This window comes from Myxocyprinus asiaticus, chromosome 7 (assembly GCF_019703515.2).
Source record: "Myxocyprinus asiaticus isolate MX2 ecotype Aquarium Trade chromosome 7, UBuf_Myxa_2, whole genome shotgun sequence".
Lineage (NCBI taxonomy): Eukaryota > Metazoa > Chordata > Actinopteri > Cypriniformes > Catostomidae > Myxocyprinus > Myxocyprinus asiaticus.
This window is the reverse complement of record NC_059350.1, coordinates 33016095-33042473: the sequence shown is the minus strand read 5'-3', so window position 1 is coordinate 33042473 and position 26379 is coordinate 33016095. Positions and strand designations below refer to the sequence as shown.

At 38.7% G+C, this 26379-nt stretch overlaps 1 protein-coding gene across 3 annotated transcripts; it reads left to right on the top strand.

The window, feature by feature from the left end:
* The first annotated feature begins 150 nt into the window (after window positions 1-150).
* Window positions 151-23610, top strand: gtf2e2 (general transcription factor IIE, polypeptide 2, beta). 3 transcript variants are annotated; one of them, XM_051702382.1, is made up of 8 exons: window positions 151-290; window positions 954-1117; window positions 20717-20808; window positions 21297-21404; window positions 22343-22525; window positions 22842-22935; window positions 23098-23213; window positions 23351-23610. In XM_051702382.1, exons 2-8 carry the CDS (start codon window positions 955-957, stop codon window positions 23468-23470), a joined length of 876 nt encoding a protein of 291 aa, XP_051558342.1. In that variant the 5' UTR covers window positions 151-290; window position 954; the 3' UTR covers window positions 23471-23610. The 3 variants fall into 3 exon arrangements, with proteins under 3 accessions (XP_051558342.1, XP_051558341.1, XP_051558343.1); XM_051702381.1 differs by having other exon boundaries at window positions 173-339; XM_051702383.1 differs by lacking the exons at window positions 151-290; window positions 20717-20808; window positions 21297-21404; ... (2 more) ...; window positions 23098-23213; window positions 23351-23610 and adding exons at window positions 4835-8704; window positions 9201-11174 and having other exon boundaries at window positions 990-1117.
* Window positions 23611-26379: the final 2769 nt, after the last annotated feature.

The window sequence follows — 26379 nt, the reverse complement described above, 5'->3', positions numbered from 1 at the left end:
TTAATACCTAAATGAATTTCTACAAAGATTACTTAAATCTAAAATTCGACAAGCTCGACATATGCAATACTGATCGTTTCCAGCAGGTGGCGGAGGGCATCTCCACGAACCACAATCAAAACCAAAGAAGAGCAACCTGCTTCCGCCGGAAGGTAATGTAGTCATTTAGCATCGCTACCATCGTTTGACAAGCTTCTCTTTGAACTGAATTAACGTATGATCGCTGAAAGTCTTTCTTAAGGTTTAACCGAACTGTTTCTCTCTGAGAGAGAAGGCAGTGACATATTCAGGTGACGCGGAGTCATTTCATTAATTTGTTGATGTGTTCCATGCTGTGATGTAAGATGTTTCTGGCTCATTTTTGTATTAGCTATGATTAGTGTGAGCTTTTGTTGTTTATATTCAGCGTCGTTTGAATTATAAACTTTTCCATGTGTCTGTCTAACGATAAGATGATACTAACTATCCATTCAGCGTTAGCTGTAAATCCCTACTTTAAACCCGTATTTTTTCTCCTAACTGCCATCTGGCATTAAAGACCTCATCTAGAGGAATATGCAATATTAATGATAAATTAACGTGTTACCAATGATCTTGCAATCCACATATATCTCTTATGCATTACTCTTTGTAAATCAGTGGTGTTCCTTATCATTGTATGTTAAAATACTTGTTTATATTTTATATTTTGAATTAATTGGCTATTATTGCACTAGTTCGTAGTGCAACATACACAGACCGTACTTGACCATACGAAGTTGTCAGACCAGCTGTAACATAGCACTTGTTTTGAGAATTGATTTTTTTTTTAGTGACAACATAATAATGTAATTGTAGGTTTTGCTAAAAAACAAATGTATAATAGTATTCTGAAAAACATATGTTCAGAGAGGAAGACAGTGGAAATGTGAATGTATATTGACTGTATTGTTGGTGTTGTGATGTGTGTGTAGGATGGATCCAGCTCTGCTGAGAGAGCGAGAGCTCTTCAAAAAAAGAGCTCTATCCACTCCTGCAGTAGAGAGGAGACCAGCGTCCTCTGAGCCCTCTAGCTCGTCCAAGAAGAAGAAGAGCAAACCAGACAAAGAGACATCATCATCCTCCAAAAACAGCACAGGTCAGAGAGTAGCTATGTGTTTTAGGTATGTTTGTGTGTCCTGTTGGAAGCCAAAGTAAAGGTGTAAAACAAACGCAAGAAAGTACAAGAATGCAGAGTGCTTTTTGTGGATTCCAATGTTTTTTCAGCAACAAGTTTTAATATATAAAAATGTGTGTGTATATATATATATATATATATATATATATATATATATATATTTTTTTATTTTTATTTTTTTTTATTATTAATTATAAAAGCTAGAGATTATAAAAAGCTGAGAGCATGGGTAGCTTTAAGGGCACTTTCACACAGGCAGTTTAGTCCGAAACAGTGCACGGTTTGCATTAAAAATGTGTAATATGACAGCTGTTTTGCGGACCGTGGTACCGAACTGGAGACTACCTGTAGGAGATGGTCTGAGCTCGGTTGCAATGGAACTGTGGCACAGTTTGCATGAGTTTGAAAGCAACCTGTATTGGGGTCCGCACTTTTTCAGGAAGTAAAATAACTTTGGTTTTTGCCAATTTAAGCATGACAACGTCATCAGTTGCACAAAAACACATGTGAGTGTGTTTTGGAGTGGCAGGGGAACATAAGCAGTGCTGCAAATATATTGCTCATAACTAACTGTCTCCTCAAAAAAGATTGTTTGTAAACATCAGATATAGTCACCTTCTCCTGGACATGTACAACTGCTGAATTATGCGTGCGTGCATGCATGCGACACACAGAGGCGCAATTGTTGTTCACTCTGGTGTGCATAATGACACCAAATAAAAAAAAACACCTGTTTTGTGTTCTCCATCATGTGCACGTTTGTGATGATGCAAGTTAATGACGGAAAAGCACCAGGGTTTGACAGAATCTGAATGTGTCTGAAACCAGACCAATGCTGCAGGGGGTGCATGGAACAATCGCAATCAGGTTCGGACCGCTGCAAACGTGCCCTGTATGAAAACCATTTAGGTGTTCTGAAAACACTGGTTTCCAACTTGCTCTGGGACATTGACTATCCTTAAAGTCAGCATGAAACAACCACAGCATTTTGATGCTTGCAAGACAAACATATTTTCTTTGGAATAATGATACCTTCTATGTTTGGAATAATAAGACCAGAAAAAAAGTAAAATTGGGTTTTAGTGACATCCTCCCCTCCATTGTCAATACTATTCCAAGGGAATGTAGTTGTGGAGCATGTGCAATAGGTAAACAGTTTGGCTGTTTATTTCATTACAAAAAAATACAGACCACAGTGTTTCCCCTAGGATGCTTTTCAGCAGGGGTAGCTTAAAACAGGAGTGTCAAACTCAATTTTAGCCTGGGCCACATCAGGGTTTATTTGTGCCCTTAAAGGAGATTGAAAATGTGGCACAGGAACCTGCTATAGTAGCACCCATGCAAATAATATTACATGTTATGTGCAATGAAATGCACATTTGACAGTACAGCATTGATTTTGAGGTTGGGATGCAGATGAAAATTATAATAACAACAGTAACATCTGTGGAAAAAATGAACACCTAATGTTATATGGCTAAATTGAAATATACTGACAGTGTGACTAAGTTGGATCTTATTTACAGATTCCTTTCATCAGGCTCTTACTGATAGCTTGGTCCATAACAGTTATGAAAAAAATGACCATAGTTGTTCCATAACATCCATAGTTTTAACAATATTTGTAATAAGACCATGGTAACCATAGGTAAAACCATGCATGGCTCCTCACTACCATGGTTAGTAATATGGTTTCTATATAAAGAATTCTGCCATTTTTGTCTAAACAGCAGTCTAAATACATCTAGAAACATTTGTCACAATTACCATAGTTAATACAGTACTACTAAATCTATGGTAAATGTTTGTCAGCGTTGTGATGTGCAGATTGAAAAGCCTTCTGATTTATGTTTTCTCCTGTTTTCTTTGTCAATGCTGTTTATAATGTGGGGGCTGTTTGTTCAAACTAGATTAATCACTGAGACATTTGGACTTGCAACAGACAATTCTGTACCGCATTAAAATGGTTTAACGATCCCCGCCGCGCATCTCAGTGACTGGTTCACAAGCGCATTTAAAATAGTCTGTTCGGTTGAGACCAGTACGCGAATTACTGCACCTGCTCTACACTCGAGCTGCTCTCCATTGAGCCGTGTTGATAAATCGTCCGGGTAGGGCTATCATTCCGCTTTCGAAGCGAGCAAAATTCGCTCCAATAACATAAGGTTAAGATGACAGGGCAATGCTCATTATTATTCACGAGGAAAGCGCTAACTGATTGGTCAGTAAGTCGTTCCGTTCCCCTGCCATCCTACGTTTCAGAAATGAGCTCTCCGGCCACATGAAATGAAGTGAGTTTGACGCGTGTGTTTTAGGGTGACGTCACTGTGAGTTTGTGCGCGTATTTGTGCCTGTGGTGGGGTCTCTTTCGTGTTACGTTGTGTCAAGAATATTAAATGAACCATGTGAAATGTAATAGTGGCACAGGGGAAACATTGGACCACTTCAGGATCATCTCCCATTGCTGCCCTTGGATAATTTGGGTTTGTGTATGTGAAAGAAAAAAATTGCGTTAGAGTCAGTGTCGTTCTGCGAATTGTGAACATTGGCAGGGCTGTACACTCTGAAGGTGGCTTGTGGATTACAGGCCAGTAATATTGTTTTGCAGTTTATTCTGTTAGCTTTAGGAAACTTGTGTGGAGACCTGAGCAGAGTTGTAATATGTGAGAACAGGTGGAGATTGAATGCATTTAGCAGTATTGGATACTGACAAGATCAGCAAAAAGGCATTTGCTGTAGACTTGTTGTGTGATAACTACATCCAGATGAGATCAGAGTGGAATAGAGCTCAAGAAAGGCATGTTTTTTTTTTTTTTTTTTGTATGTTGTTGTCCTTAAAAACAGATTTAGATCTGCTAATTTTAGCAACTGATCAGATCTGGCATGACTGAAATGGGAACCAAACCTTTATTGTGTGTGACAGGTGCATAGCCCACCTCACATATTTGGCCTCTACCATGATTTAAATTGGTTATTTTGAAGTTTAATTTAATATGGTTTGTTACTTTATTTAAATTCCCTTATTTAAGGAAAGAAAATACAGGACACATTCCATGTGTCAGCAAACAAAGGGAGAGGCAGTGCTTCAGTCTCCCAACTTGTGCTGTTCCAGAGGAAATTGAACTGTACCATCATGATCTGATTCAGAGTTTTTTTTTATTTTTATTTCATTTCATTCAATTCATTTTTGTTTTGTTTGTTTGGAGTAGTCTTATATTGTGCTTTAAGTAGTTCATTGTATTATGTTAGTTATGATAAAGTGTATATTTGGTTGTAAATATTGCTGTTTAGGGTTTACTTGGGAACATATTATTTGATATTTACCTCTCTTTTTGTTTGGAAGAGGCTGAATGAGTATATGTAGCAGTGATGAAAGTATGAGAGTTAGTCAGTGCCGATCAGCCATTATAACATCATGACCAGCTGACCTTAGTGGTTTTTGTTTTGTCTGTTTTTGTTGTTACTTTGTTAACAGGGGAGATTTATTTCTTAGGCTTGTTTAATTTTTGTTAGTTTCAGTTAACTGCCATCTTAAGTCTTAGATTTTTGTATGTACTTTATTTGGAAACGACTTTCGTCATATCTGCCCCTGTATATTATTATTATTATTATTATTATACTTTTAATAAACTTTTTTTTTTTCCTGTTCACTACCTGTCCTGCCTGTTCTTGGCCAAGACCACCACAAATGGTGGCAGCGATGGGATTCGGCCAGTAAAGGACAGTGTTGAGTAGTGACAATATGGCTCCAAAGAGATTGGCGCAGTTTAAACAACGAGATGAAGAAGTTTCGGTGGAGGAGTTGGAGGATGAGCCAGCGGCAGTTGGAGGAGTTCCTCAGATGGCTGATGAGCCTGGACAACCAACTCTGCAGGACCTGGTGGAGATGTTTCGTAAAAATTTGGAGGTTCAGCAACGACAAGAGGACCGAATGGAGTGGGAGGCAGCTCGGCAGGAGCAACGCTGGAAAACAATGCAGCATCAATTTAACCCTCTTCGGGAGGAAGTGGATATTTGTACCACCCCTGATCCTGGAGGTTTGTTAGGACCTGATTTTCCCTCTGAGATGCCGGAAAATGTGTCCAATGTCTCGGTGCCCCTTTCCTCAGATCTTGCTTGAGATATGATTGAGCCCAAGTTGCAGAAATTGCAAGACTCAGATGACATTGAACATTTTCTCACCTCTTTTGAAAGAATTGCTCTGGCCTGTAAGTGGGGTAAAAGTGAGTGGGCCCTTAGGTTAGTTCCCCTATTGACTGGTAAGGCCAGGAGTGCCTATGTGCATATGGACATTGAGGAGACCTTAGAGTATGAAAAAGTAAAATCTGCTATTTTAAGTACGCAATTAATCCTGAAACTTACCATCAAAGGTTCCGCTCATTAGAGATTGAGCCTGATGAGACTCCAAAGGAACTTTATGTACGACTTCGAGAACTTTATGGAAAATGGGTGCAATCCAAGGGAAAGACTGTAGAGGCTGTGGGGGAAGTGATTATTTTAGAGCAGTATTTGAGAATGCTTTCACCATAATTACAAGTATGGGTAAGAGAAAATAACCCTAGTACAGCTTTTCAGGCTGCTTCCCTGGCTGATGTTTTTGAAGCTGCTCATTCTTGTTCCCAAGCTTGGGGTGCTGCTCAAAGGGGGAATAGGGAAAATAGGAGTTCGTCAACATTTGGTCGAGGTGATTGTAAATCTAATTCCTCTAGTAAGTAGCCTAAAATTAGAGAAAATCAGTTCTCTAGGCCTCTACCTCCATCTAGTCAGGTGCCCGTTTGTTATTATTGTGGACAGGAAGGGCATAAGAAGCCAATGTGTCCTAAGTTATCTGCTAAGGCTTCCCAGATATGTTCTGTGCCTAAATCAGGGGTAGATAAGTTGTTGACTCAGTCTCTAAGCCTGACAGTTCCTGTAGAAGTGAATTGGAAAAATGTGAATGCATTAATAGACACTTGTAGTATGCTGACGCTAGTTGAAAGCCAGTTGGTTCCAGAGCATTCAGAAAAGAATGAAGGTAATGTTGTCATTAGATGCGTTCATGGTGAGGAGCAGATTTACCTTATAGTTGAAGTGTAGGTATTGGTACAAGAGCAACCCTATTTGTTGAAAGTAGGAGTAGTAGAAAAATTGCCATATCCTGTGATTTTAGGTCAAGATTTTCCTTTACTATTGAATCTGTTGCCTTCTAACTCTGCTTATAGTATGGTGATGACCCAAGCTCAGGTTAAGCAGTCTGCAGATGAGTTTGATACAGTTAAGAGTCTTCCATTCTTTGATGCTGAGCTGGAGGCTGGACCAACTAAAGTGAGGAAATCTAGAAGGCAGAGAAGGCAAGAGAAGTATAGCTATGTGGAAGCTGCTGGTCAGGAACAGGGAGGTAAGCTGGATGAATTGATTGAGTTTAAGATTCCCAGTAATACAGAGTTGCAACAAACTGATCCGGTTTTGTCTTCTTTGTATCAACAAGTTATTTTGACAAGACAGGGAGAAGGTGAGAAATCTGTAGAAGGTAGAGTAGGTGAGAGGTTTGTCCTTCAAGAGGAGGTGTTGTATCGACAACAGGGAGATAGTTTGCAGATGTTGGCACCTAAGGCAGTTCAAGATATAGTCCTGTCTTTGGGTCACTCCATTCCCTGGGCAGGTCACCTGGGTAGACAGAAAACATTGGCCCGGATTAGGAGACACTTTTATTGGCCTGGCCTTAGAGCAGATGTAGTAAAATTCTGTAAAACTTGTTCAGAGTGTCAGTTGACCTCTAATAGACTCCCCTCTAAAGCTCCCCTTCATCCTCTTCCAGTTATTGGAGTTCCATTTGAACGACTTGCTATGGACATTGTTGGTCCTGTTGAGAAAAGTAGAGCAGGGCATAGGTTTATGTTAGTGGTGAGTGATTATGCTACCAAGTATCCAGAGGTGTTTCCTTTGAGGACCATTGGAGCTAAGCAGGTAGTTTCTTGTCTGACTCAATTGTTCTCTCGGGTAGGATTTCCGAGAGAGGTATTGACTGATTGTGGGACCAATTTCACCTCAAAGCTCTTAAAGCAAGTTTGAGTTATTGAGCATAAAGGGCTTGAAGTCTACGCCGTTCCATCCTCAAACAGATGGATTAGTAGAGAGGTTTAATCAAACCCTCAAACATATGCTCCGTAAATTCATTAATAAGACCGGTTCAGATTGGAATCAATGGTTGCCCTATTTGCTCTTTGCATATCGTGAAGTAGCCCAGGCCTCAACAGGTTTTTCCCCTTTTGAATTGTTATATGGCCATGATGTGAGAGCACCGTTGTCACTGTTAAAAGAGACATGGGCCAATAAGAGGGGAGAGGGGGAAGGAATGGATGTTGCATCCTTTGTAGTGGCAATGCATGAGAAATTGCAAAGAATGACAAATTTGGCTCAAGAGCATATGGCAGAGGCTCAGCAGAAACAAAAATCTTGGTATGATAAATCTGCAAGAACTCGTTCATTGGTACCAGGTCAGCAAGTGCTTGTAATGTTGCCCACAGTGTCCAGTAAGCTTTTAGCCAAGTGGCAAGGGCCGTTTAAAGTACTTAAAAAAGTAGGACTTACAATGTTGAGATCTCAACCCCAGGACAAGCACGTTCAAAGAGAATTCTGCATGTAAACCTTTTGAAGGAGTGGTCCCCTCAGAAGGAATGTCTGCTGATTCGGTCTGTGAAAGATGAGGAAGAGGTGGAAGAGCAGTATTTTCCTGTTCAGAATTCTGCAGTGCTCAATCTAGATCATCTCTCTGAGTCTCAGCAACAGCAACTTCAATCGCTGTGTCATCCTGAATTGTTCCAAGAAAGGCCTGGTCGAACAATGCTAGCAGAGCATGACATCGTCTTGAAAGAGGATGCAGTTCCAAAGAGACTGAGTTATCGAGTACCTGAAAGACTACTTCCAGCTCTTAAAAAGGAACTGGACCTGATGACATCTTTGGGGGTGATTGAACCTTCTAAAAGTGAATGGTGCAGTCCCGTGGTCTTGGTACCTAAAAAGGATGGATCTATAAGATTTTGCATTGACTTTCGGTATTTGAATTCAGTTTCAAAATTTGACTCGTACCCAATGCCGCATATTGAGGAGCTGATTGAACGTCTGGGTAATGCAAAATATCTTAGCACTGTTGATCTCTGTAAAGGTTACTGGCAAGTGCCTTTGAGTTCTAGTTCTAAAGAACTGACTGCTTTTCGGACTCCTTGGGGCCTACATCATTTTAAGACTATGCCTTTTGGCCTGCATGGGGCTCCGCCTACTTTCCAAAGACTGATGGATCAGGTATTGCATGGTTTGTCTCATTTTACCTCAGCATACCTTGATGACATTGTGATTTTTAGTGAAACTTGGGAAGAGCATCTGAAGCATTTGCAGGTGGTTTTAAGCCGTATTCAAGAAGCGGGACTGACAATCAATCCTGGTAAATGTGCCCTGGCGAAGAAAGAGACTGAATACCTTGGCTATGTCCTGGGAGATGGGGTCATTCGGCCACAAGTAGGGAAGGTGCAAGCTATTGAGTCCTGTGCCCTACCTAAGACCAAGAAACAGGTAAGACCTTTTCTCGGATTGGTTGGGTGGTATCGCTGATTTGTGCCCAATTGTTCTTCTAGAGCTGCTGCCCTAACAGATCTAATGCCCCAAACCAGATTTAGTGGACTGAGCAGGCTCAGAAAGCTTTCCAGGATATTCAAGGAGCTCTACAGGCAAGTCCAGTGTTGCACAGTCCCAGGTTTGATCAACCGTTTACAGACTGATGCTTCAGGAATTGGACTAGGAGCAGTGTTACTCCAGGGAGAAGTGGGAACTTATCACCCTGTGGCTTACATTAGCTGTTAACTGTTTCCTAGGGAAGTGCGCTATTCCACTATTGAGAAGGAATGTTTAGCAGTGAAATGGGCCTTGGACTCTTTTAAATATTAACTTTTGGGCAGGCATTTCACTTTAGAGACTGACCATAGAGCCCTCCTATAGATGAATAAAATGAAGGACTCTAACGCCAGGATAACTCGCTGGTACTTGTCTCTAAAACCCTATCAATTTACAGTTCTCCACCGGCCAGGAAGAGAGAAACTTACTGCTGATTTTCTTTCCCGCCATGTGGGCGAGGAGCTGGAGGTGGGGGAGAGTGTGACGGGTGCGTAGCCCACCTCACATATTTGGCCTCTACCGTGATTTATATTGGTTATTTTGAAGTTTAATTTAATATGGTTTGTTACTTTATTTAAATTCCCTTATTTAAGGAAAGAAAATACAGGACAAGGTAACAAGTTAACAGTTTATTAAAATCTTCAATGTACAGGAGGGTGCACACTTCTTATATTCCTCTTTGCTGTTTAACTCTACCTGAGTCCTAGATTCCTCTGGTCCATGGAGTGAACGGCCGCATTCCATGTGTCAGCAAACAAAGGGAGAGGCGGTGCTTCAGTCTCCAAACTTGTGCTGTTCCAGAGGAAAATGAACTGTACCATCATGATCTGATTCAGAGGGGGATTTTTTTAAAATTTAATTTCATTCAGTTCATTTTTGTTTTGTTTGTTTGGAGTAGTCTTATGTTGTGCTTTAAGTAGTTCATTGTATTATGTTAGTTATGATAAAGTGTATATTTGGTTGTAAATATTGTTGTTTAGGGTTTATTTGGGAACATATTATTTTATATTTAACTCTCTTTTTGTTTGTTAGAGGCTAAATGAGTATATGTAGCAGTGAGGAAAGTATGAGAGTTAGTCAGTGCTGATCAGCCATTATATATCATGACCTGCTGACCTTAGTGATTTTTGTTTTGTCTGTTTTTGTTGTTACTTTGTTAACAGGGGAGATTTATTTCTTAGGCTTGTTTAATTTTTGTTTCAGTTAAATGCCATCTTAAGTCTTTGATTTTTGTATGGACTTTATTTGGAAACAACTTTCGTCATATCTGCCCCTGTATATTATTATTTTTTTTTGGAAGGAATAAACTTTTTTTCTTTTTTTTTTCTGTTCACTACCTGTCCTGCCTGTTCTTGGCCACGACCACCACATTGTGCTTGTATGATTTTTATTAGATAATTTAAATAAAATTTTTTTAAGGCATTTGCAATGATGTAGTAATTGGCCTTTAATGTGCTGATTATTTATATATATATATATATTTTACACCGATCAGCCACAACATTAAAACCACCTAATATTGTGTAGGTCCTCCTCGTGCCGCCAAAAGACCGCATCTTCTGAGATGCTATTCTTCTCACCACAATTGTACAGAGCAGTTATCTTGTTACCGTAGACTTTATCAGTTCAAACCAGTCTGGCCATTCTCTGTTGACCTCTCTCATCAACAAGGCATTTCCATCCACAGAACTGCTGCTCACTGGATGTTTTCATTTTTTTGGCACCATTTGGAGTAAATTCTAGAGACTGTTGTGCGTGAAAATCCCAGGAGATCAGCAGTTACAGAAATACTCAAACCAGCTCATCTGGCACCAACAATCATGCCACGGTCCATATATACACACACACACACACACACACACACGCACACATCCACATCAATGATTCCCATATCAACCCCCACCTAAAAGTCAATGTAAACATACACATACAAACATTCCCTATACTTAAACCATATTGTGTGAGTGTGTGTTGTAAGGAGAATCGTATGTAGCTTATGAATTCCACAATACTGACTTGTAAACTATAGGTAATCCCACACAAAGGGGAGGTTTCATGTAAACACATCTTTAAAATTCAGCATCACATAATAGTACTGGAATACTGAACGCAAAATATATGCAGAAGAGACAATGACGTGCACACACTCAAGTAAGATTTTCCTCTCTTTCTGGTGGAGATATCGATTATTTAAAGACATCAAGACACCTGTTCTGTGTATTGCTGTTAGAGCTAGTGGGAGTAGAGTGTTTCTCAGTACATGTGTGGTGTGTTTTTAAGGGACTCCAATCCGTCCAAATGTGCAACTGTTTCCAACGCTCTCTTGCTGTATTTCCTATGATAACAGTGTCTGCTGTCACCATAGTTACAGCTAAACCACCTCATTGCACGGGCGGCGCAGGTCATGGACAGTTTTGGTCTTGGTCAAGCATCCGCAGTCCAGCAGCTCATAGAGTAGTGCCAGTGTGGCGAGCGAGAGGATGGTGAGAATGAAGAAGAGGAGGAGGATGAAGCAGGCAACATTCCAACCATCATGGAAAGGATAGATCTGCTGGATCAAAGCAGAACTGCTGGACATGTTCATACTGCAGAGAGATGAGTAAACAGTTAATCATGAAAGAGGAAGATGAGGAGGGAAAGAATGATGGAATGATATAGTAGAGAGAAGAATGTAGACATTTTGACATTGTTCATTTTTAGTGGCATAAAAATATTCTGGAGGAAAAGCAAGGTTGTAAATAAATTGCAGTGCATAATGCATCATATTAAAGATGAATGAGATTCAACACATGGGGCATTTTCGTGACCACGCCAGACACGGCATCTTATACAATTTTCGTGAGCGCTAATTCTAAGCATAATTTTGATGCCAGCGCAAGTGGGCGTGGGTGGGAGTGTTTGCACTATCTGCAGACCATAGCACTGAAATGATGACAAAAAATGGGTGAGTTCACAGCAAGGATGTAGTTAAAAGGAGTGCAAGACACAAAATGTCCATATGTTTATTCTTCTAATGCATTGCATACAGTCTATGTTGTACACTACCAAATTCTTATGAATAGGCTGGCTTTATGTATATCAGTGTTGCTTAACAGGGGATGGAGTATGTATAATAGACAATAACCAGAGAAGAATCTCCAAAATAAACTGCACTTGACCCAGCCTATTAGCACTGTGCGTGCACGATTTAGTAAACCCACTTGCGCCTAGACTTCATATCAAAACTTCATGGGCATGCCCACTGACATTTCGCAATGAGGTATTGCATAGCGCTGCACTTGAGACATAGCGCTCTTAAAATAGGGCCCATGCTCTTTGACATTACGGCCATCTGGGTCCACACACACAATTAATTGGCAAACACTATGTGGCCATAAGTATGTGGACACTGTGTGCATAATGAACACTTAATTTCAAAACCATTGCAGTAACAGCTTCTACTCATCTGGGAAGGCTTTCCACTTTACAGTATGTAGTAACATGGCAGCAGGGATTTGCTCCTATTCAGACACAAGAGCATCAGTGAGGTCAGGCACTGATATTGGGCAATGGATCCTGGCTCACATTTGCCGTTCCAGTTCACCCCAAATATGTTCAGAGGGGTTTAGGTCTGGGCTTTGTGGAAGACCTTCATCACCAGATGCAATAAACCATTTCTTGATGGACCTCACTTTGTGCACAAGGGCATTGTCATGCTGGAATAGAAAAGGGCTCTGCCCAAACTCTTGCCACACAATGCCTTAGAATGCCATTGGAGTGGAATTATGATTTGACTTCACTTGAATTAATGGAGTAACCAAACTTGTAAATTAGAAGTGGGTGTCCACATTATTTTGGTCATATAGTGTACATGCAATACACTATTTCAGACACTGTTTTCTATGTATCATTTTTAAATATTGGCCTTGTACTGGGTCAGAGACATCATATAAATCCGGCAAACTGCTCACTGCAAAGATGAAATTCTCCATCATTCTGACACTCGACTACAGTAGCTGAAGGAAGATTGATCATGTAAGCTCCACTGTCTTCTCTCCAGGATCAGAAATAATCAAATTGAAATAATGGCACGTGAAAGTATTTAGGTTAACAGTAATAATAAGAAAGAATTAATTATAAAGTAAACTAAGAGCATAGTAATAAAAAACAAAGAACAGTGAGTGCTGTTTCTTTTCAATGTTGTTTGATTAACAACATAATAGACAGTGGTGGGTCTATTAAGACTAGGGTATATGTCTTTTTTCATGATTTTGTTCCATCTTGTGCACAGCCAAGCACTTACGGGTCTGAAATGGCATACTGTCAGAGCATTTACTGTATTTGATGTAGGATGCACTTCTGGGCCACTAAAAGACTATGTTCTTTAGGTATGCATGCAAGTAGTATGAATAGATTCCGGACATATTACATCCAGGGATGTGGGTATTGACCCGTGACCGGAAGATATGACGTAATAACAACCGCGAAAATAATCTCTTCTGGTTTTGTTAAACAAGCACCATTTAAAGCACAAGGAACAACTTTCTTGGTATAGATTGCACTTACAGTAAAAAGAGCCACCTGATTTGCGGTGAACCACCGTTCTTTTAAATTTAGCATTTTGAACGTGACGTCTCCTCGCCTCCCGAGGCATTATGGGGTCGTAAAGTGTCCAGTCGATCCACACTTCAAAATCTCACCCAAAATAGTAGGTCATCCGGGTATTTCTTTCTTACTGATTTATTAATACTGAGGATTTGGATATACAACTCCATTGGCATATTTTTTTGTACTATATTAGAGGTCAACCGATAGTGGATTTTGGTAATACCGGTAACTAAGGTGGTGGAAAGTCCGAAAACCGATTAATCGGGCAATATATATATACATTTTTTAAATTGATTTATAGAATGATAAAAAAAAAATACTTAGTCTTTCCTTATTATGAAGGGAGCAGACATTGAATCTACAAGAGTCCAAAATGAATAAAATTCCAAAAGCAGTTTATACAACCAAAATTCCAATAATAACCAGACAAATTTGATGCATAGCATGAGACTTTTAACTATAAAACAAGCCTGAAACACACAAATACTCTTATTTTGAAATGACAGAGACTTGGCTCCATTACAATGCTCTATATGTAAGTATATATATAAAATTAATCTATACACCAGATGAAGAGTTTTGATATCTGGTGAAATGTCCACATATCTGGAAAAACTAGGCTGCACGTGGACAGTCCACGCATACTGTGCGAATGACGAAATTTGCGTCGCGCAGTTGGAGCTAAATGTACCGGCAACTGCGGCAAGCAGAAAACCAAAGTACATTTTTGCCTTTGAGCTGTATTTATACTACAGGTCTACAGGCATGCGCACTAATATGGATATTATAAACAGCGTTTGTCAGGCAGACAGCACACTGGTAACAATTGGAGTCATACTCTGTCTACTGGTACTGCAGAATGACTGGTATACATGTAATTACATCATCTTTTATTTATAGTATTGAAGAGGTACAAAAGTACCAGTACTTTTGACAATCCTAATAGGTTTGTTCATTTAAACAAAAGAGAATGAATGAGATGAAACTGCTGACCTAGTTTGGTTGAGTGGACTTTGTGTGTGTGTTGTGCAGGTTTAATGCCGGGTGGAAGCTGAAGTAATGTTAATGCAGGTAGCTTTATCTTTCTGTTTAAAACATTTCTCAAACAGTTTGATGTTTGAAACACATTCTGATGTTCTTCCAAATGTTTTTACATAGTCCATGTTTCTCAGTGTCACTAAATCAGGATATGTGCACACTTTTCTGTGTAGCATCAGGACTTTAGGTGTGGATGTACTATAAGCAGGTTAGCTGTAACATGAGCCAAGCTAATGCTTTTCTCATGCATGTCTGATTGTGCGCATACACTCCTGGAGGAATACAGCTTCACTTTCAGTGCCACCATGACTCACAGGAGAAAGTCCATCCATCTCCAAGGAGACTCAAACTTGCTCTTCACATTCATCTGATGAAGGAGGTCTTCATTTATTAAGCCTCATGTCACAGGTCCTGTTTTTATTTGTATAAAAGAGGTTCCTTTTGGAGACCCTGTGACCTTAGTTTAGCTAATTCTTGTAGACACCTCCCACAGACACAAACATACAGAGACTTGTCTAAAAGCAGACAGATGGCTTCTCCTTGTACTGCTCTCCAGAGACCCCCTCTCCATACATACAGCTTCTCTTAGTACTGTTACTCTTTTCCCTAAATACTTGTGTAATGTTTTTCCACGTGGTAAAAACACATGTAGTCATCTAAATGATATTGTGCCTCTATAAATATTCAGGACACAGTGTGATGCTCTCGCACAGTCAGCTTCAACTGTCTGGTCTGCAATCTGTGTTTGTGTGTACGGTTTAACTTCTGACCGACATCCAATGCTTGCATTGCCTTTAATATGTTTGTGACAGAAGATGTGCATGTGATGTATCTTTTTGTTTTTTTTTGTCAGTGTGTATGATGCATATGAAGTCTTGTAATGAAAATGGAAAATAAATTAATCCATTAAAATGGATACAGAACTAATATGGTGATGCTTAAATCTGTGCGTATGTATAAGTATTAGTTGCATTCTGCTGTGCGGTATAAATAGCTGGACATACCTGATGCAGGTTGATGGAGCAGCTTTTTCCTCCTCTCTTCTGTCTCGTGCTTCGCTATGTTGTCTTTCTCGCCCTTTGCCACTCTCTCTCCCTCTCTCACTGCCCCGAACAGGCTGTTCTGAGTCCCTGCTTCAATGCCTTTGGCTTGCTGTCCTGTCTCTCAAAGCAAGAGATATCCAACCTCTAATGTCTAATGCATCTGCTCTCAGCAATAGGTCCCACCCACAGTATGAATCATTCATGTGTCAGTGCCAAGATGCGAGTGAGACTGGCTGGGCAGTTGCCATGGGTTGAGAACAGGGTGTGGAGGAGGAAGGGGAAATGATGCGAGAGCTATTTTTTTGAGAGACAGTTTGGGATGGAGAGGACTAGTGTGAAAACAGAATGAGCTCTGAAAATCAAAGAGAAAATGTGAGAAATATGACATAATTGTTTTATGTCAAAACAATGATGTTCTGTTATGCTTTTTTTAATATTTATGAAACTTTATACCTATTTTACCAGTGAAGGACCAGGAGGGGCTACATATGTAGAATGCCATAGGAAAGGTCTTCCAAAAATAGTGCTTCTATTACCAATCTTTCCTTTTTGAAGCTTATATTTTAATGCCTTTTCAATTAGTGACATAATATTTGGTATAAAGTTATTAAGCCTGAATGACAGTTACTTCTGAGTTGAGGACTTTTTACATGAGGATGGCATTTATATTCTAAATGTGGTGTATTAAATGAAAATGCAGAATTATTCTATTCAGTTTATTTGGTCACTGGGGTTGGTTAATCACAGTAAAAAAGTGTGTTTGGAAGCTCCAGAGTGTGCGCGAATGTTTTAAAGTTTTCTTTTTAATTTGTATTTTTACAAATAGCACTTTAATCAATGATTAAAGTTAATGTATCCAAATGTTGGTGCTGTAAGCAGTTTTAGCTTTACTGGAATTTCCACAAGCTGAGCCGTTGGATTAGCCATGCCCCCTCTTTCCAAGACACCACACTCCAAAGATACCAAATTAGCTTTATTGACACCGACACCAAGCAGAAGCGGTTGTCAAAAACAACAGCAGCAAAATAGCGCCCACAACTGAAAACTGTTATGAGAACATGTACTGTCACAGAGATGTGAGAGATCTCACAGCACTTATTTCATTAATAGATTTCAGGGAGTAGGAAGATTTTTTTGCATACCTTTCCATGAAAAAATAGCATCTTGAATATTTTATCATAAAATCTGAAATTCCGACACAATTTGGTTATTTTGGAACGATTCGTAATTATTTTAAGACACAAATGTACCCTGATAAAGGCTTTTTTAAAAAAATACTATCCCATTTTCTCCACAGTTTGGAATGCCCAATTCCCACTAATTAGTAGGTCCTTGTGGTTACTCACCTCAATCCGGGTGGCGGAGGACAAGTCTCAGTTGCCTCTGCTTCTGAGACCGTTAATCCGTGCATTTTATCAAGTGGCTCATTGTGTATGACACCGCGGAAACTCCCAGCATGTGGAGGCTCATGCTACTCTCCGCAATCCACGCAAAACTTACCACGCACCCCACTGAGAGCGAGAACCACTAATCGCTACCATGAGGAGGTTACCTCATGTGAGTCTCTACTTATAGCAATTTGGTTGCTTAGGAGACCTGGCTGGAGTCACTCAGCACACCCTGGATTAGAATTCGCAACTCCAGGGGTGGTAGTCAGTGTCAGTACTCGCTGAGCTACCCAGGCCCCCTGATGAAGGCTTTCTAAGCTGCAATGCATCAGTTTATGAAATGTTTTTAACCTAATAGCCATGATTCAATAAAGGCTTTTTAGATGTATGTCCTACTTTGTCTTGGACTACTAGTTTTGTGTGTAGCCTAAATGGAGGGACTATTTGCATTGTAAAAACCTGCAGTCCTTGCCTTAAAGAGCTGTTTCCCTGATCTACCCCTTAAAATGAGTTTGTTGATGTAACCTAATGTATTCAGGTTGATTCAGTGTCAGAATATAAATTTTTTGACTTCAAACCAGTTAATTTATATGTTACCAAATGAATCATAATTTTAGGTAAACAAAAAAAATTCAGTGTGCATAATAGAGCACAACAGTCTGGTTCCGGAAGTAAAAATCCCATTAATCTTTTCTAGAGACTAATTGATTTTTAATGATAACTTATAAACCTTTAAAGACAGACCTACCTTGAGCAATGAGGTCATTAACGATGGTGTATATACTTCCATTGAAGCCATCTGTCTGCGTTATTTCAACTTCTTTGTTTAAAAATCGTGTTTTATAGCAGAATTCATGGTAAACAACTACATTACGCATGGTCCAGCAGTGAAAGCTTCACCAATCAGAGAACTGCGGCCAACTAAGCCCGTGAAATTTGCCTTGGAGCAGCCTCCCACTACCATGACGCACTGTGAATGACGTAATCGAGTCGGTATTTCTTCACCCTTAAACTACTAATCTATTTGTACATATCAGAATTTTTTGCAACAAAATATATTGTTTCAGTACTTATGATCAACAACTTTTGAAAAAAGAATAGTTTTATATATTCCCATCGATTTTTATTCAATGACATAATTCGCAGTGCTTCATGGGATTGTAGTCCATACCCTTATGCAAGACGGTAAGTACACAGCCTTGTACCTTTGTCTTTTTGTATGATTTTCAAATATTTTTTGCCTCAAAACAAATTTCATGATGTTGTGATTTACCTCGGAGCTGGTTGGGTTGGTTCATGGCTTACAACTCTTTTATGAAGGATTTTATGAAAAGTCTATGGGAAAAATACTGCCGGAACTCAGATGACTGAAAAAGTGGGCATGCACTGTTGCGCTCTAGGATTGCTTATCTAATGGGAACATTTACTGAACCAATAAATTAAATATAAATGAACGAATGTATCTAGGCAGATGAATATAATTTTTATATCAAGCAGGGTCACAGAATTATCAACTTAATGGCATAGGCCAGGGGTCGGCAACCTTTTTGACATGCAGTGCCATTTTATTTCTTTTTTTTTTTTTTTTCTGGTCAATGGCTGTGCCGATGACCCCCAACCATATTGTGAAATTTCACATAACATCTTGTGAAAGTGCTTTAATGAAAGAAAACCTGTCCTTTTGTACAAATGAGTTAACAACGTTAATGTCACAAATTTGCTTATTTGATTACTGATCACGAAATTGTATGGAATCTAAAATATTTCTTATATTATGTCATTGTAGTCATATAATCACTAGCGTGCAAGCAACAGTGAGAGAGGAGCAGGCTATTTTATTTATATGAAGTTTTTCACACCTGTATTCCAATCTACATCTTGATGTAATCCTTCCTCATGTCACGCAGTGTGTTTTCATCAGTTGAGTTGGAGACTAAACACTATTGAAGTGTGACTAGACTCACGCTGCGCGTGCAAGCCATTCGCGCATCACAAGCCGAGCAACTATTTAGCCCTTTTCAGTGAATCGCACCTGCAAAATCCTAAAACTTTATTTCCAGGTTTCATTTATATTTTGAATAGACTCAGATTTTTGAACCCCACAATGTGGGTTTATGTTTTCTCTTTTAATCGTTTAATGTAATTTTGAGTGTGACTATGGTTTAAGGAGGGGGTACCTGTATGCTGGGTTGGAAATCTCAAGGATTAATTGTGGTGTTTTACTTGTTACATAACGTGTTATTCTGAAAGCAAAAAGAAATGAATGAAACATGGAATGTAGGCTGTCATCAGCGCAGCCTGACTGAAGCAAAGCGGGCGTGTTTAATTGCGCGATTAACCGAAAATGAAGTGCTGCTGGCTTGTGATGCATGAATGGCTTAAACGCGCTGCACGAGTCTGTTGGGTATACTGCAGTCTCGTCACATTTTAACTTTTTGTTTAGCCTCCCATTCAGCTCATGAAAACACGCTGCATGATCATGAGGAAGGATTACATCAAGATGTAGATTGGAATGCAGGTGCAGAATTTATATAAATAAAATTGTCTACTCTCTCGCGGTTGCTGGCATGCCAGTGATTACCCCTATGCGAGCCAATGCTGGCACGCTTGCCATAGGTTGCTGACCCCTGGCGTAGGCCTATATCACGTTATGATCACATAATCAACACAAGTAAAAGCTTATTACTGTAACTTTCCATAGTTATTCTCAGAATATTCCATAATATGCAATATATATTGTAATTGGTAAGTAAAGCACAACAATTAGCATATTTTGCTCATATGGATGCACACAATTATGAATAATGATGCAGAAACCTGAACTCATCAGCATGAACTTTCTTAAAGTGCGCGCTTGTTTCCTCAGTTTCACGCACTCCCCATCTGTTGCGAGAGCACGCCTGTAATTAAAGACTGCCTCAGTAACACACTGGGTATTAGTATAGTGATTATAATCGATTATTAAATTCTGTAATGGTTGTGTGGAATTTCCATCATCACATCGATGCATTTTTACACCCCTGCTATTTATAAGCATTAAAAAAAAAAAAAATTATTTGGTTGAACAAGCTGACGTTTTGCATTACATTTGCATACCCTGAAACACCCGTGGCTACGCCACTGATTCTCACCCTCGTTCCTTATTTTCTCACTTGGTAAACCAAAAATTCTCCCTTTTTACTAATCAAGCCACTTTTGAAAAGATTATCTGGAAATTTGGTATTGTGACAAACCAAAATAGCATAATGTTGCCATTTTAATGCTACTTTGCTTTTAATGGCACTTACACTTTAATCTTATATTTTTTTATTGTATCTTTAATTAAATTGTCACAAAAAAATCTGGTATGGTAAATTTTACAAACACAATATAATTATTTATATAAACAGAACCTTATGTATTTTGATCATTTGCAATTAATAAAAGGCACTAGTAGCTTGAAAACACCATATTTATCATTGCTTGGCACAAACTGGATCTGCACACTTTTCCCCCATTTCTGCACTTATTTTGAGGAAATATCTACTGAATTAAGTTAATTTAAATATAGTAAAATGTGTAGGTACTGTGCAAATACTACACTCTTATTTGGTAGCTGAACGCATTATCATTTTAGCCAAAAATAAATAAATAAATAAAATAACAAACATGCAAAGGGGCCAGGGATGAGTGGAACGTCTTGAGAAGGAGTGATGTTTGAATTCTGCTATGATGGCCAAGTCATTGTTTGTGCTGTTGCTTGAGAGAATTGATTTTCAGAGTTCCAATAGTTAGAGTTAGTTGCTGCAGTTTTCTAAACGATTTTGACTGGGTCTGATTTCTTCTCATCCTCCTTGTTTGTCTTTTTTTTCCATCAGATCCCAGCAATGGCTCCTTTAATCTCAAAGCTCTGTCTGGGAGTTCAGGATACAAGTTTGGAGTTCTTGCACGAATTGTCAACTACATGAAGGTAACAGATACACTGTCATGCTCCCTTTAATCTTTTCCTGTGTCTCTACTTGTACTGCTGCAGTAGAAATGCCATATGAACTGAAATGATTAAATACTGGCTCCCCTTATCTCAGTAGTGTATATGAGTTCCATGTAATCTGTTAAGATTTCTTTATTTTTGTGATTGAAAAACTGAAAATGATCCTGAAACAGAGTTTCGGAGTTGTTTGACAATCTAACCTGAATGAACATTGTGCTTCACAGTTGATGTGCAAAGTGCTTGCACTAATATGACTAATACATGTTGTCAGAGTCATTTTTCTGTTGTTTTATGTTATTGTAAGCTGTGTGTCAGTTTTTTTTTTTTTTTTTTTTCAGGCTTGGTAGTTCCCACACAGTAAATGTGCTCTCTAAAATGACAGTAATTAAAGCCTGTCAGATTGTAAGCCACAGATATACAGTAGATGTAGCTGTGATGCATTTAAACTGTTTTTCTCTGTCTTTCAGACAAGGCACCAGAGAGGTGATACTCATCATCTGACTCTAGAGGAGATTCTGGATGAGACCAAACTGCTGGACATCGGCATGAAGCAGAAACAATGGCTCATGAGTGAGGTGTGTGTGCATGTTTGTCTCTGGTCATGATGAAAAGACTTTGGTGGTTTATTTGCAACTTAAAGGAATAGTTCACCCAAAAATGGAAATTTGCTGATAATTTACTCACCCTCAGGCCATCCAAAATGTATCTGAGTTTCCTTCTTCATCAAAACAGAATTTAAGACTTTTAGGATTTCATTTCAGGCCTCCTCCTCTAAACAATGCAAGTGAATGTCCTCCATTTTTTGACAGTCCAAAATGCATATTTAGGGTGCATCAAAATAATCCCCACGACTCCAGTCGACAAATAAAGTTCTTCTGAATGCAAACGATTGATTATTTTTAGAAACAAAACAATACTTATATACTTTTTAACTACAAATGTTCGCTTCCGTACATCTCTGTGACGTGCGCTCATGAGAGGGATGACGTAAGCTCGTTGGTAAGGTCACGCGTCACGTGGAGGAGGAGTCAGGAAGCGCGTCACAAACTTGCACAGTTTTCAATTAAATTCAACCCAAATCATTATGAAAGGACAAAGATTATTTACTCTAGCCATCATTGGATGATATATTGTGTATATGTAATTTCAGATGGCCCACACAATGTATTTTCAGTTACAAGTATGTCTTTTTGTGGTTTGACAGCTTGAATGAAACCTCTTCAAGGCTACATACAGAGAAATTGCATAATAATTTCTAATTGTTCAGTTTGCACAGTTACACCAGTTTCATACACTAACCTGCAAACTCATGAATGTCACTTTGTTCATTCTTGTAGTACAAAAACCTTCGTAACTTTTGTGAAAACAGTAGGTATTTTGTTTGCAAAAAGGTTTTTACAGAGGTTGTGTGAGGGAAAAAAACAGGCATGTTTGATTTAGAAAGGATTAAAATTCCTTGAAAATTCTCTCTCTCTCTCTTTCTTTCTTTCTTTCTCTTTCTCCCTCCCTTCAGGCATTAACAAGTAATCCTAAAATAGATGTGCGGGAAGGGAAATATGCCTTTAAACCCAAATATCATCTTAAGGATAAGAAAGCTCTGCTAAGACTACTGGACAAACACGATCAGCTGGGACTAGGAGGAGTGTTACTCGATGATGTTGAAGAGGGTCTACCCAACGCAGCCAAGGCTATTAAAGTAACACTCTATCATACTGTCACACAGAAGTACAGAAGAAAAAAACACGTTGAAAGTATTCTAGATGGTACATTAAATCATCAGGACCACAGAAACCTCAGTGTATTGAAGGACACATTGTCAGTATTTTTCAAAGATTCTTATTGCACCTTATTTGGATATACATTTCTTAACCCACTTCTGCTAGCCCCGTATGTCCTATTATTAGTCAACATTCTATTTTCTGTAATGTGCATTTCTCATGAATAAAGATAAAAAAAAATAAATAAAAAAAAGCATAATTTTTAAGTATTTATTTTTGGTTTATTTTGTGCAGGCTCTTGGGGATCAGATTATATTTGTGACCAGGCCAGACAAGAAGAAGATTCTATTCTACAATGACAAACACTGTCAGTTTGTCGTTGATGAAGGTTTGTGATGATCATAATAAATGAGGTGTAATTAATATTGCCTGAGGACCAGTGGATACAGCACTGTGGGGTTACTGTCTGTTAGAATAAGCTTTCCTTGAATCTAAGAAACGCTGTGGGTGGGGCTTCTCTATTGTGATTTATGTGTTGTGTGTTCTCCAGAGTTTCAGAAGCTGTGGCGCAGTGTCCCTGTTGATTCCATAGATGAGGAAAAGATTGAAGAATACCTACAGAAACAGGGCATTTCATCCATGCAGGAGACTGGACCAAAGAAAATAGTGTGTTATATCTCTTGCATGCATACAAATAATCACAGAGAGACTTAACGCACACACTCCAGATCTGGTTCATGCATATTTGTGTGGGTGTGGACGGTTGCCATGCGGTTGATATGATTTGTGATTGGTTGTTACAGGCACCCATTCAGAAGAGGAAGAAACCAGGAACACAGAGAAAGAGACGGTTTAAGACTCATAATGATCATCTGAATGGAGTATTGGAGGACTATTCTGAGGGAGTTCCCACCAAGAAGTAACACATACATTATATTCACACAGCTGTAAAGGTTTAAAGATAGAAGACTGATATCTGTGTGATGTTTGTATATCTGATCAAACATCTTATTGACAAAACCACAAAGACATGCAGACAGACACACACACACACACACACACACACTTCAGAACTGTACTGAGAGAGATGAATGTGAACGTACTGTAAATATTTTCTTTCCACTCTGAAGTTTTACTTTATTGCTTGTGCTTTAAAAAAATGTTTTTATTATTATTTTTTTTTATTGAACAATTAAACAAGAGCAATCAAACTACATGCAGTGTCTTTTTTCAAAGTTGTTAATGTTTTTAACATTTTTTTGTGTTTTTAACTTGAAAAAAAGAGCTTAACTTGTAAGAGCACGCTAAAATAATTAATGCAAAACAATTAGCACTTATAATTCTGCTCTGTATGTGTGACTCTAGCTATATACATAAGAGCACACTATCATGCTGTTCTTACTATTTCTGCAGTATATAGTATGAATGGAATATACGGATGACCTACTACGTTCACCAAAATGTGCAGTATACAACCAGAGCACATGGCATGGTATACTGTATGCCACAATGCAAAGTGCTTGAATTGATTATGGATGCTTGAATTCTTGACTTATTTTTATTTATGTATTTATTAATTTTTTGATCAGGCTGGCAAGAGTTAATTAGTTTTACACAAGATTGGATTAAAAAAATGCAAAAGAACTTTCTATTTCAGAGATAATTGGATGCCACTCTGGGAATTACAGTAAACATGCATATAATCAGAGGTGCGTAGAGTAGCCAAAAACTGTTCAAGTAAAAGTGCAATTACTTAACAAAAAAATAAAAATAAAAAAAATTACTCAAGTAGAAGTAAAAGAACTAACATAAATAATTACTTGAATAAGAGTAAGAAAGTATCCAATTAAAAGAGTACTCGAGTAGTGAGTAACTCCTTACTTTCACAAATGACATAATGGACGTTAACTCCCTTATATTCCATTACATAATACACATTTAATGTGTATAACAGAATTATTATTTGAAAGGGGGTTTAGAGGAAAGGAGGAGGCGAGAACCGGCTTGACAACTTAAATAATAATTTATTAACCAAAAACACAGCACAGCTGCCTGCAATTCTCTCTCTCTCGAACTGTCGTCCCCGGCCGCCTTTATCCCTCGCGCGCCCCGTCAGGCTGATTGGGGACCGGGTGTGTCTCATTCCAGCCCGGCCCCGCCCTCCTCGGCTCTACATTATTATTCATGGAAATTCTGGCATCATTCACCATCATGTTGTTCCAAACCCGTATGACTTTCTCTCTTCCATGCAACACAATAAGAAGATATTAGAAAGAATGTTAGCCTGAGTCACCATTTACTTTCAGTGAATGTGTTTTTTTTTTCTACATATTTTGAAAATGAATGGTGACTGAGTCTCTCACATTCTGTCTAACATCTTTTGTGTTCCACAGAATACAGAAGTTCACACGGGTTTGGAAAAACTTGAGGGTAGGGAAAGAATGTCAGAATATTAAATTATGCCTGAGCTATCACTTTAAAGGGATAGTTCACCCAAAAATGAAAATTCTCATTTACTCACCCTCATGCCATCCCAGATATGTATGACTTCCGTTCCTCTGCAGAACACAAATTATAATATTTTGTTGAATATTTCACCTCTGTAGGTTAGTACAATGCAAGTGAATGGATGCCAAAATTTTGATGCTCCAAAAAGCACATAAAGGCAGCATAAAAGTAATACATAAGACTCCAGTAGTTAAGTTAATATCTTCAGAAGTGATATGAAAGGTGTGGGTGAGAAACAGATCAATATTTGTAATTTTTGGCTAGACATTCTTCTCCCTGCACAGTAGAGGGCGATATGAAGAGAAGCATGTGAATCACCAAAAACACAAGAAGAATGTGAAAGTTATCTGTTTCTCATCTACACCTATCACATCACTTCTGAAGATATTAGCTGCATCCGAATATCCATACTTACTATATAGTATGCCAAAAACAGTATGCCAATGGAGTAGTATGTCCGAATCCACAATATTCATGAAGCAGTAAGCGAGAAGTACCCGGATGACCTACTATTTCCGGTAAGATTCTGAAGTGCGGATCAACTGGACACTATCCCATAATCCCTCAGGAGCTGAAGCGACGTCACGTTCAAAACACTGGATTTAAATGAACGGCGGTGAATTGCGAGACGGAATTCTCTTCTCAACTCTAAGTGCTATATATATCATGATAATTGTTCCCTGTGCTTAAATGGTGCTTGTTTAACAAAACCTGAACGGATAGTTTTCGCGGTTTTTGTTCTTACATCATATATTTGGGTCACGAGACATCGCCCACATCCCCGGATGAAGTATGTCCGAAATCTATTCCTACTACTGGCACGCATACCAAAAATAACGTACTGTTTTTCCTGCAGATAGAGTTGAAGTCAGAAGTTTACATACACTTAGGTGAAGTCATTAAAACTCATTTTTTAACTACTCCACAGATTTAATATTAGCAAACTATAGTTTTGGCAAGTTAAGACATCTGCTTTGTGCATGACACGAGTAATTTTTCCAGCAATTGTTTACAGACAGATTGTTTCACTTTTAATTGATTATATCACAATTCCAGTGGGTCAGAAGTTTAAATATGCTAAGGTAACCGTGCCTTTGAGCAGCTTGGAAAATTCCTGAAAATTATGTCAAGACTTTAGACAATTAGCCAATTAGCTTCTGATAGGGGGTGTACTGAATTGGAGGTGTACCTGTGGATGTATTTTAAGGTCTATCTTCAAACTCAATACCTCTTTGCTTGACATCATGGGGAAATCAAAAGAAATTAGCCAAGACCTCAGAAACTGTGGACCTCCACAAGTCTGGTTCATCCTTGGGAGCAATTT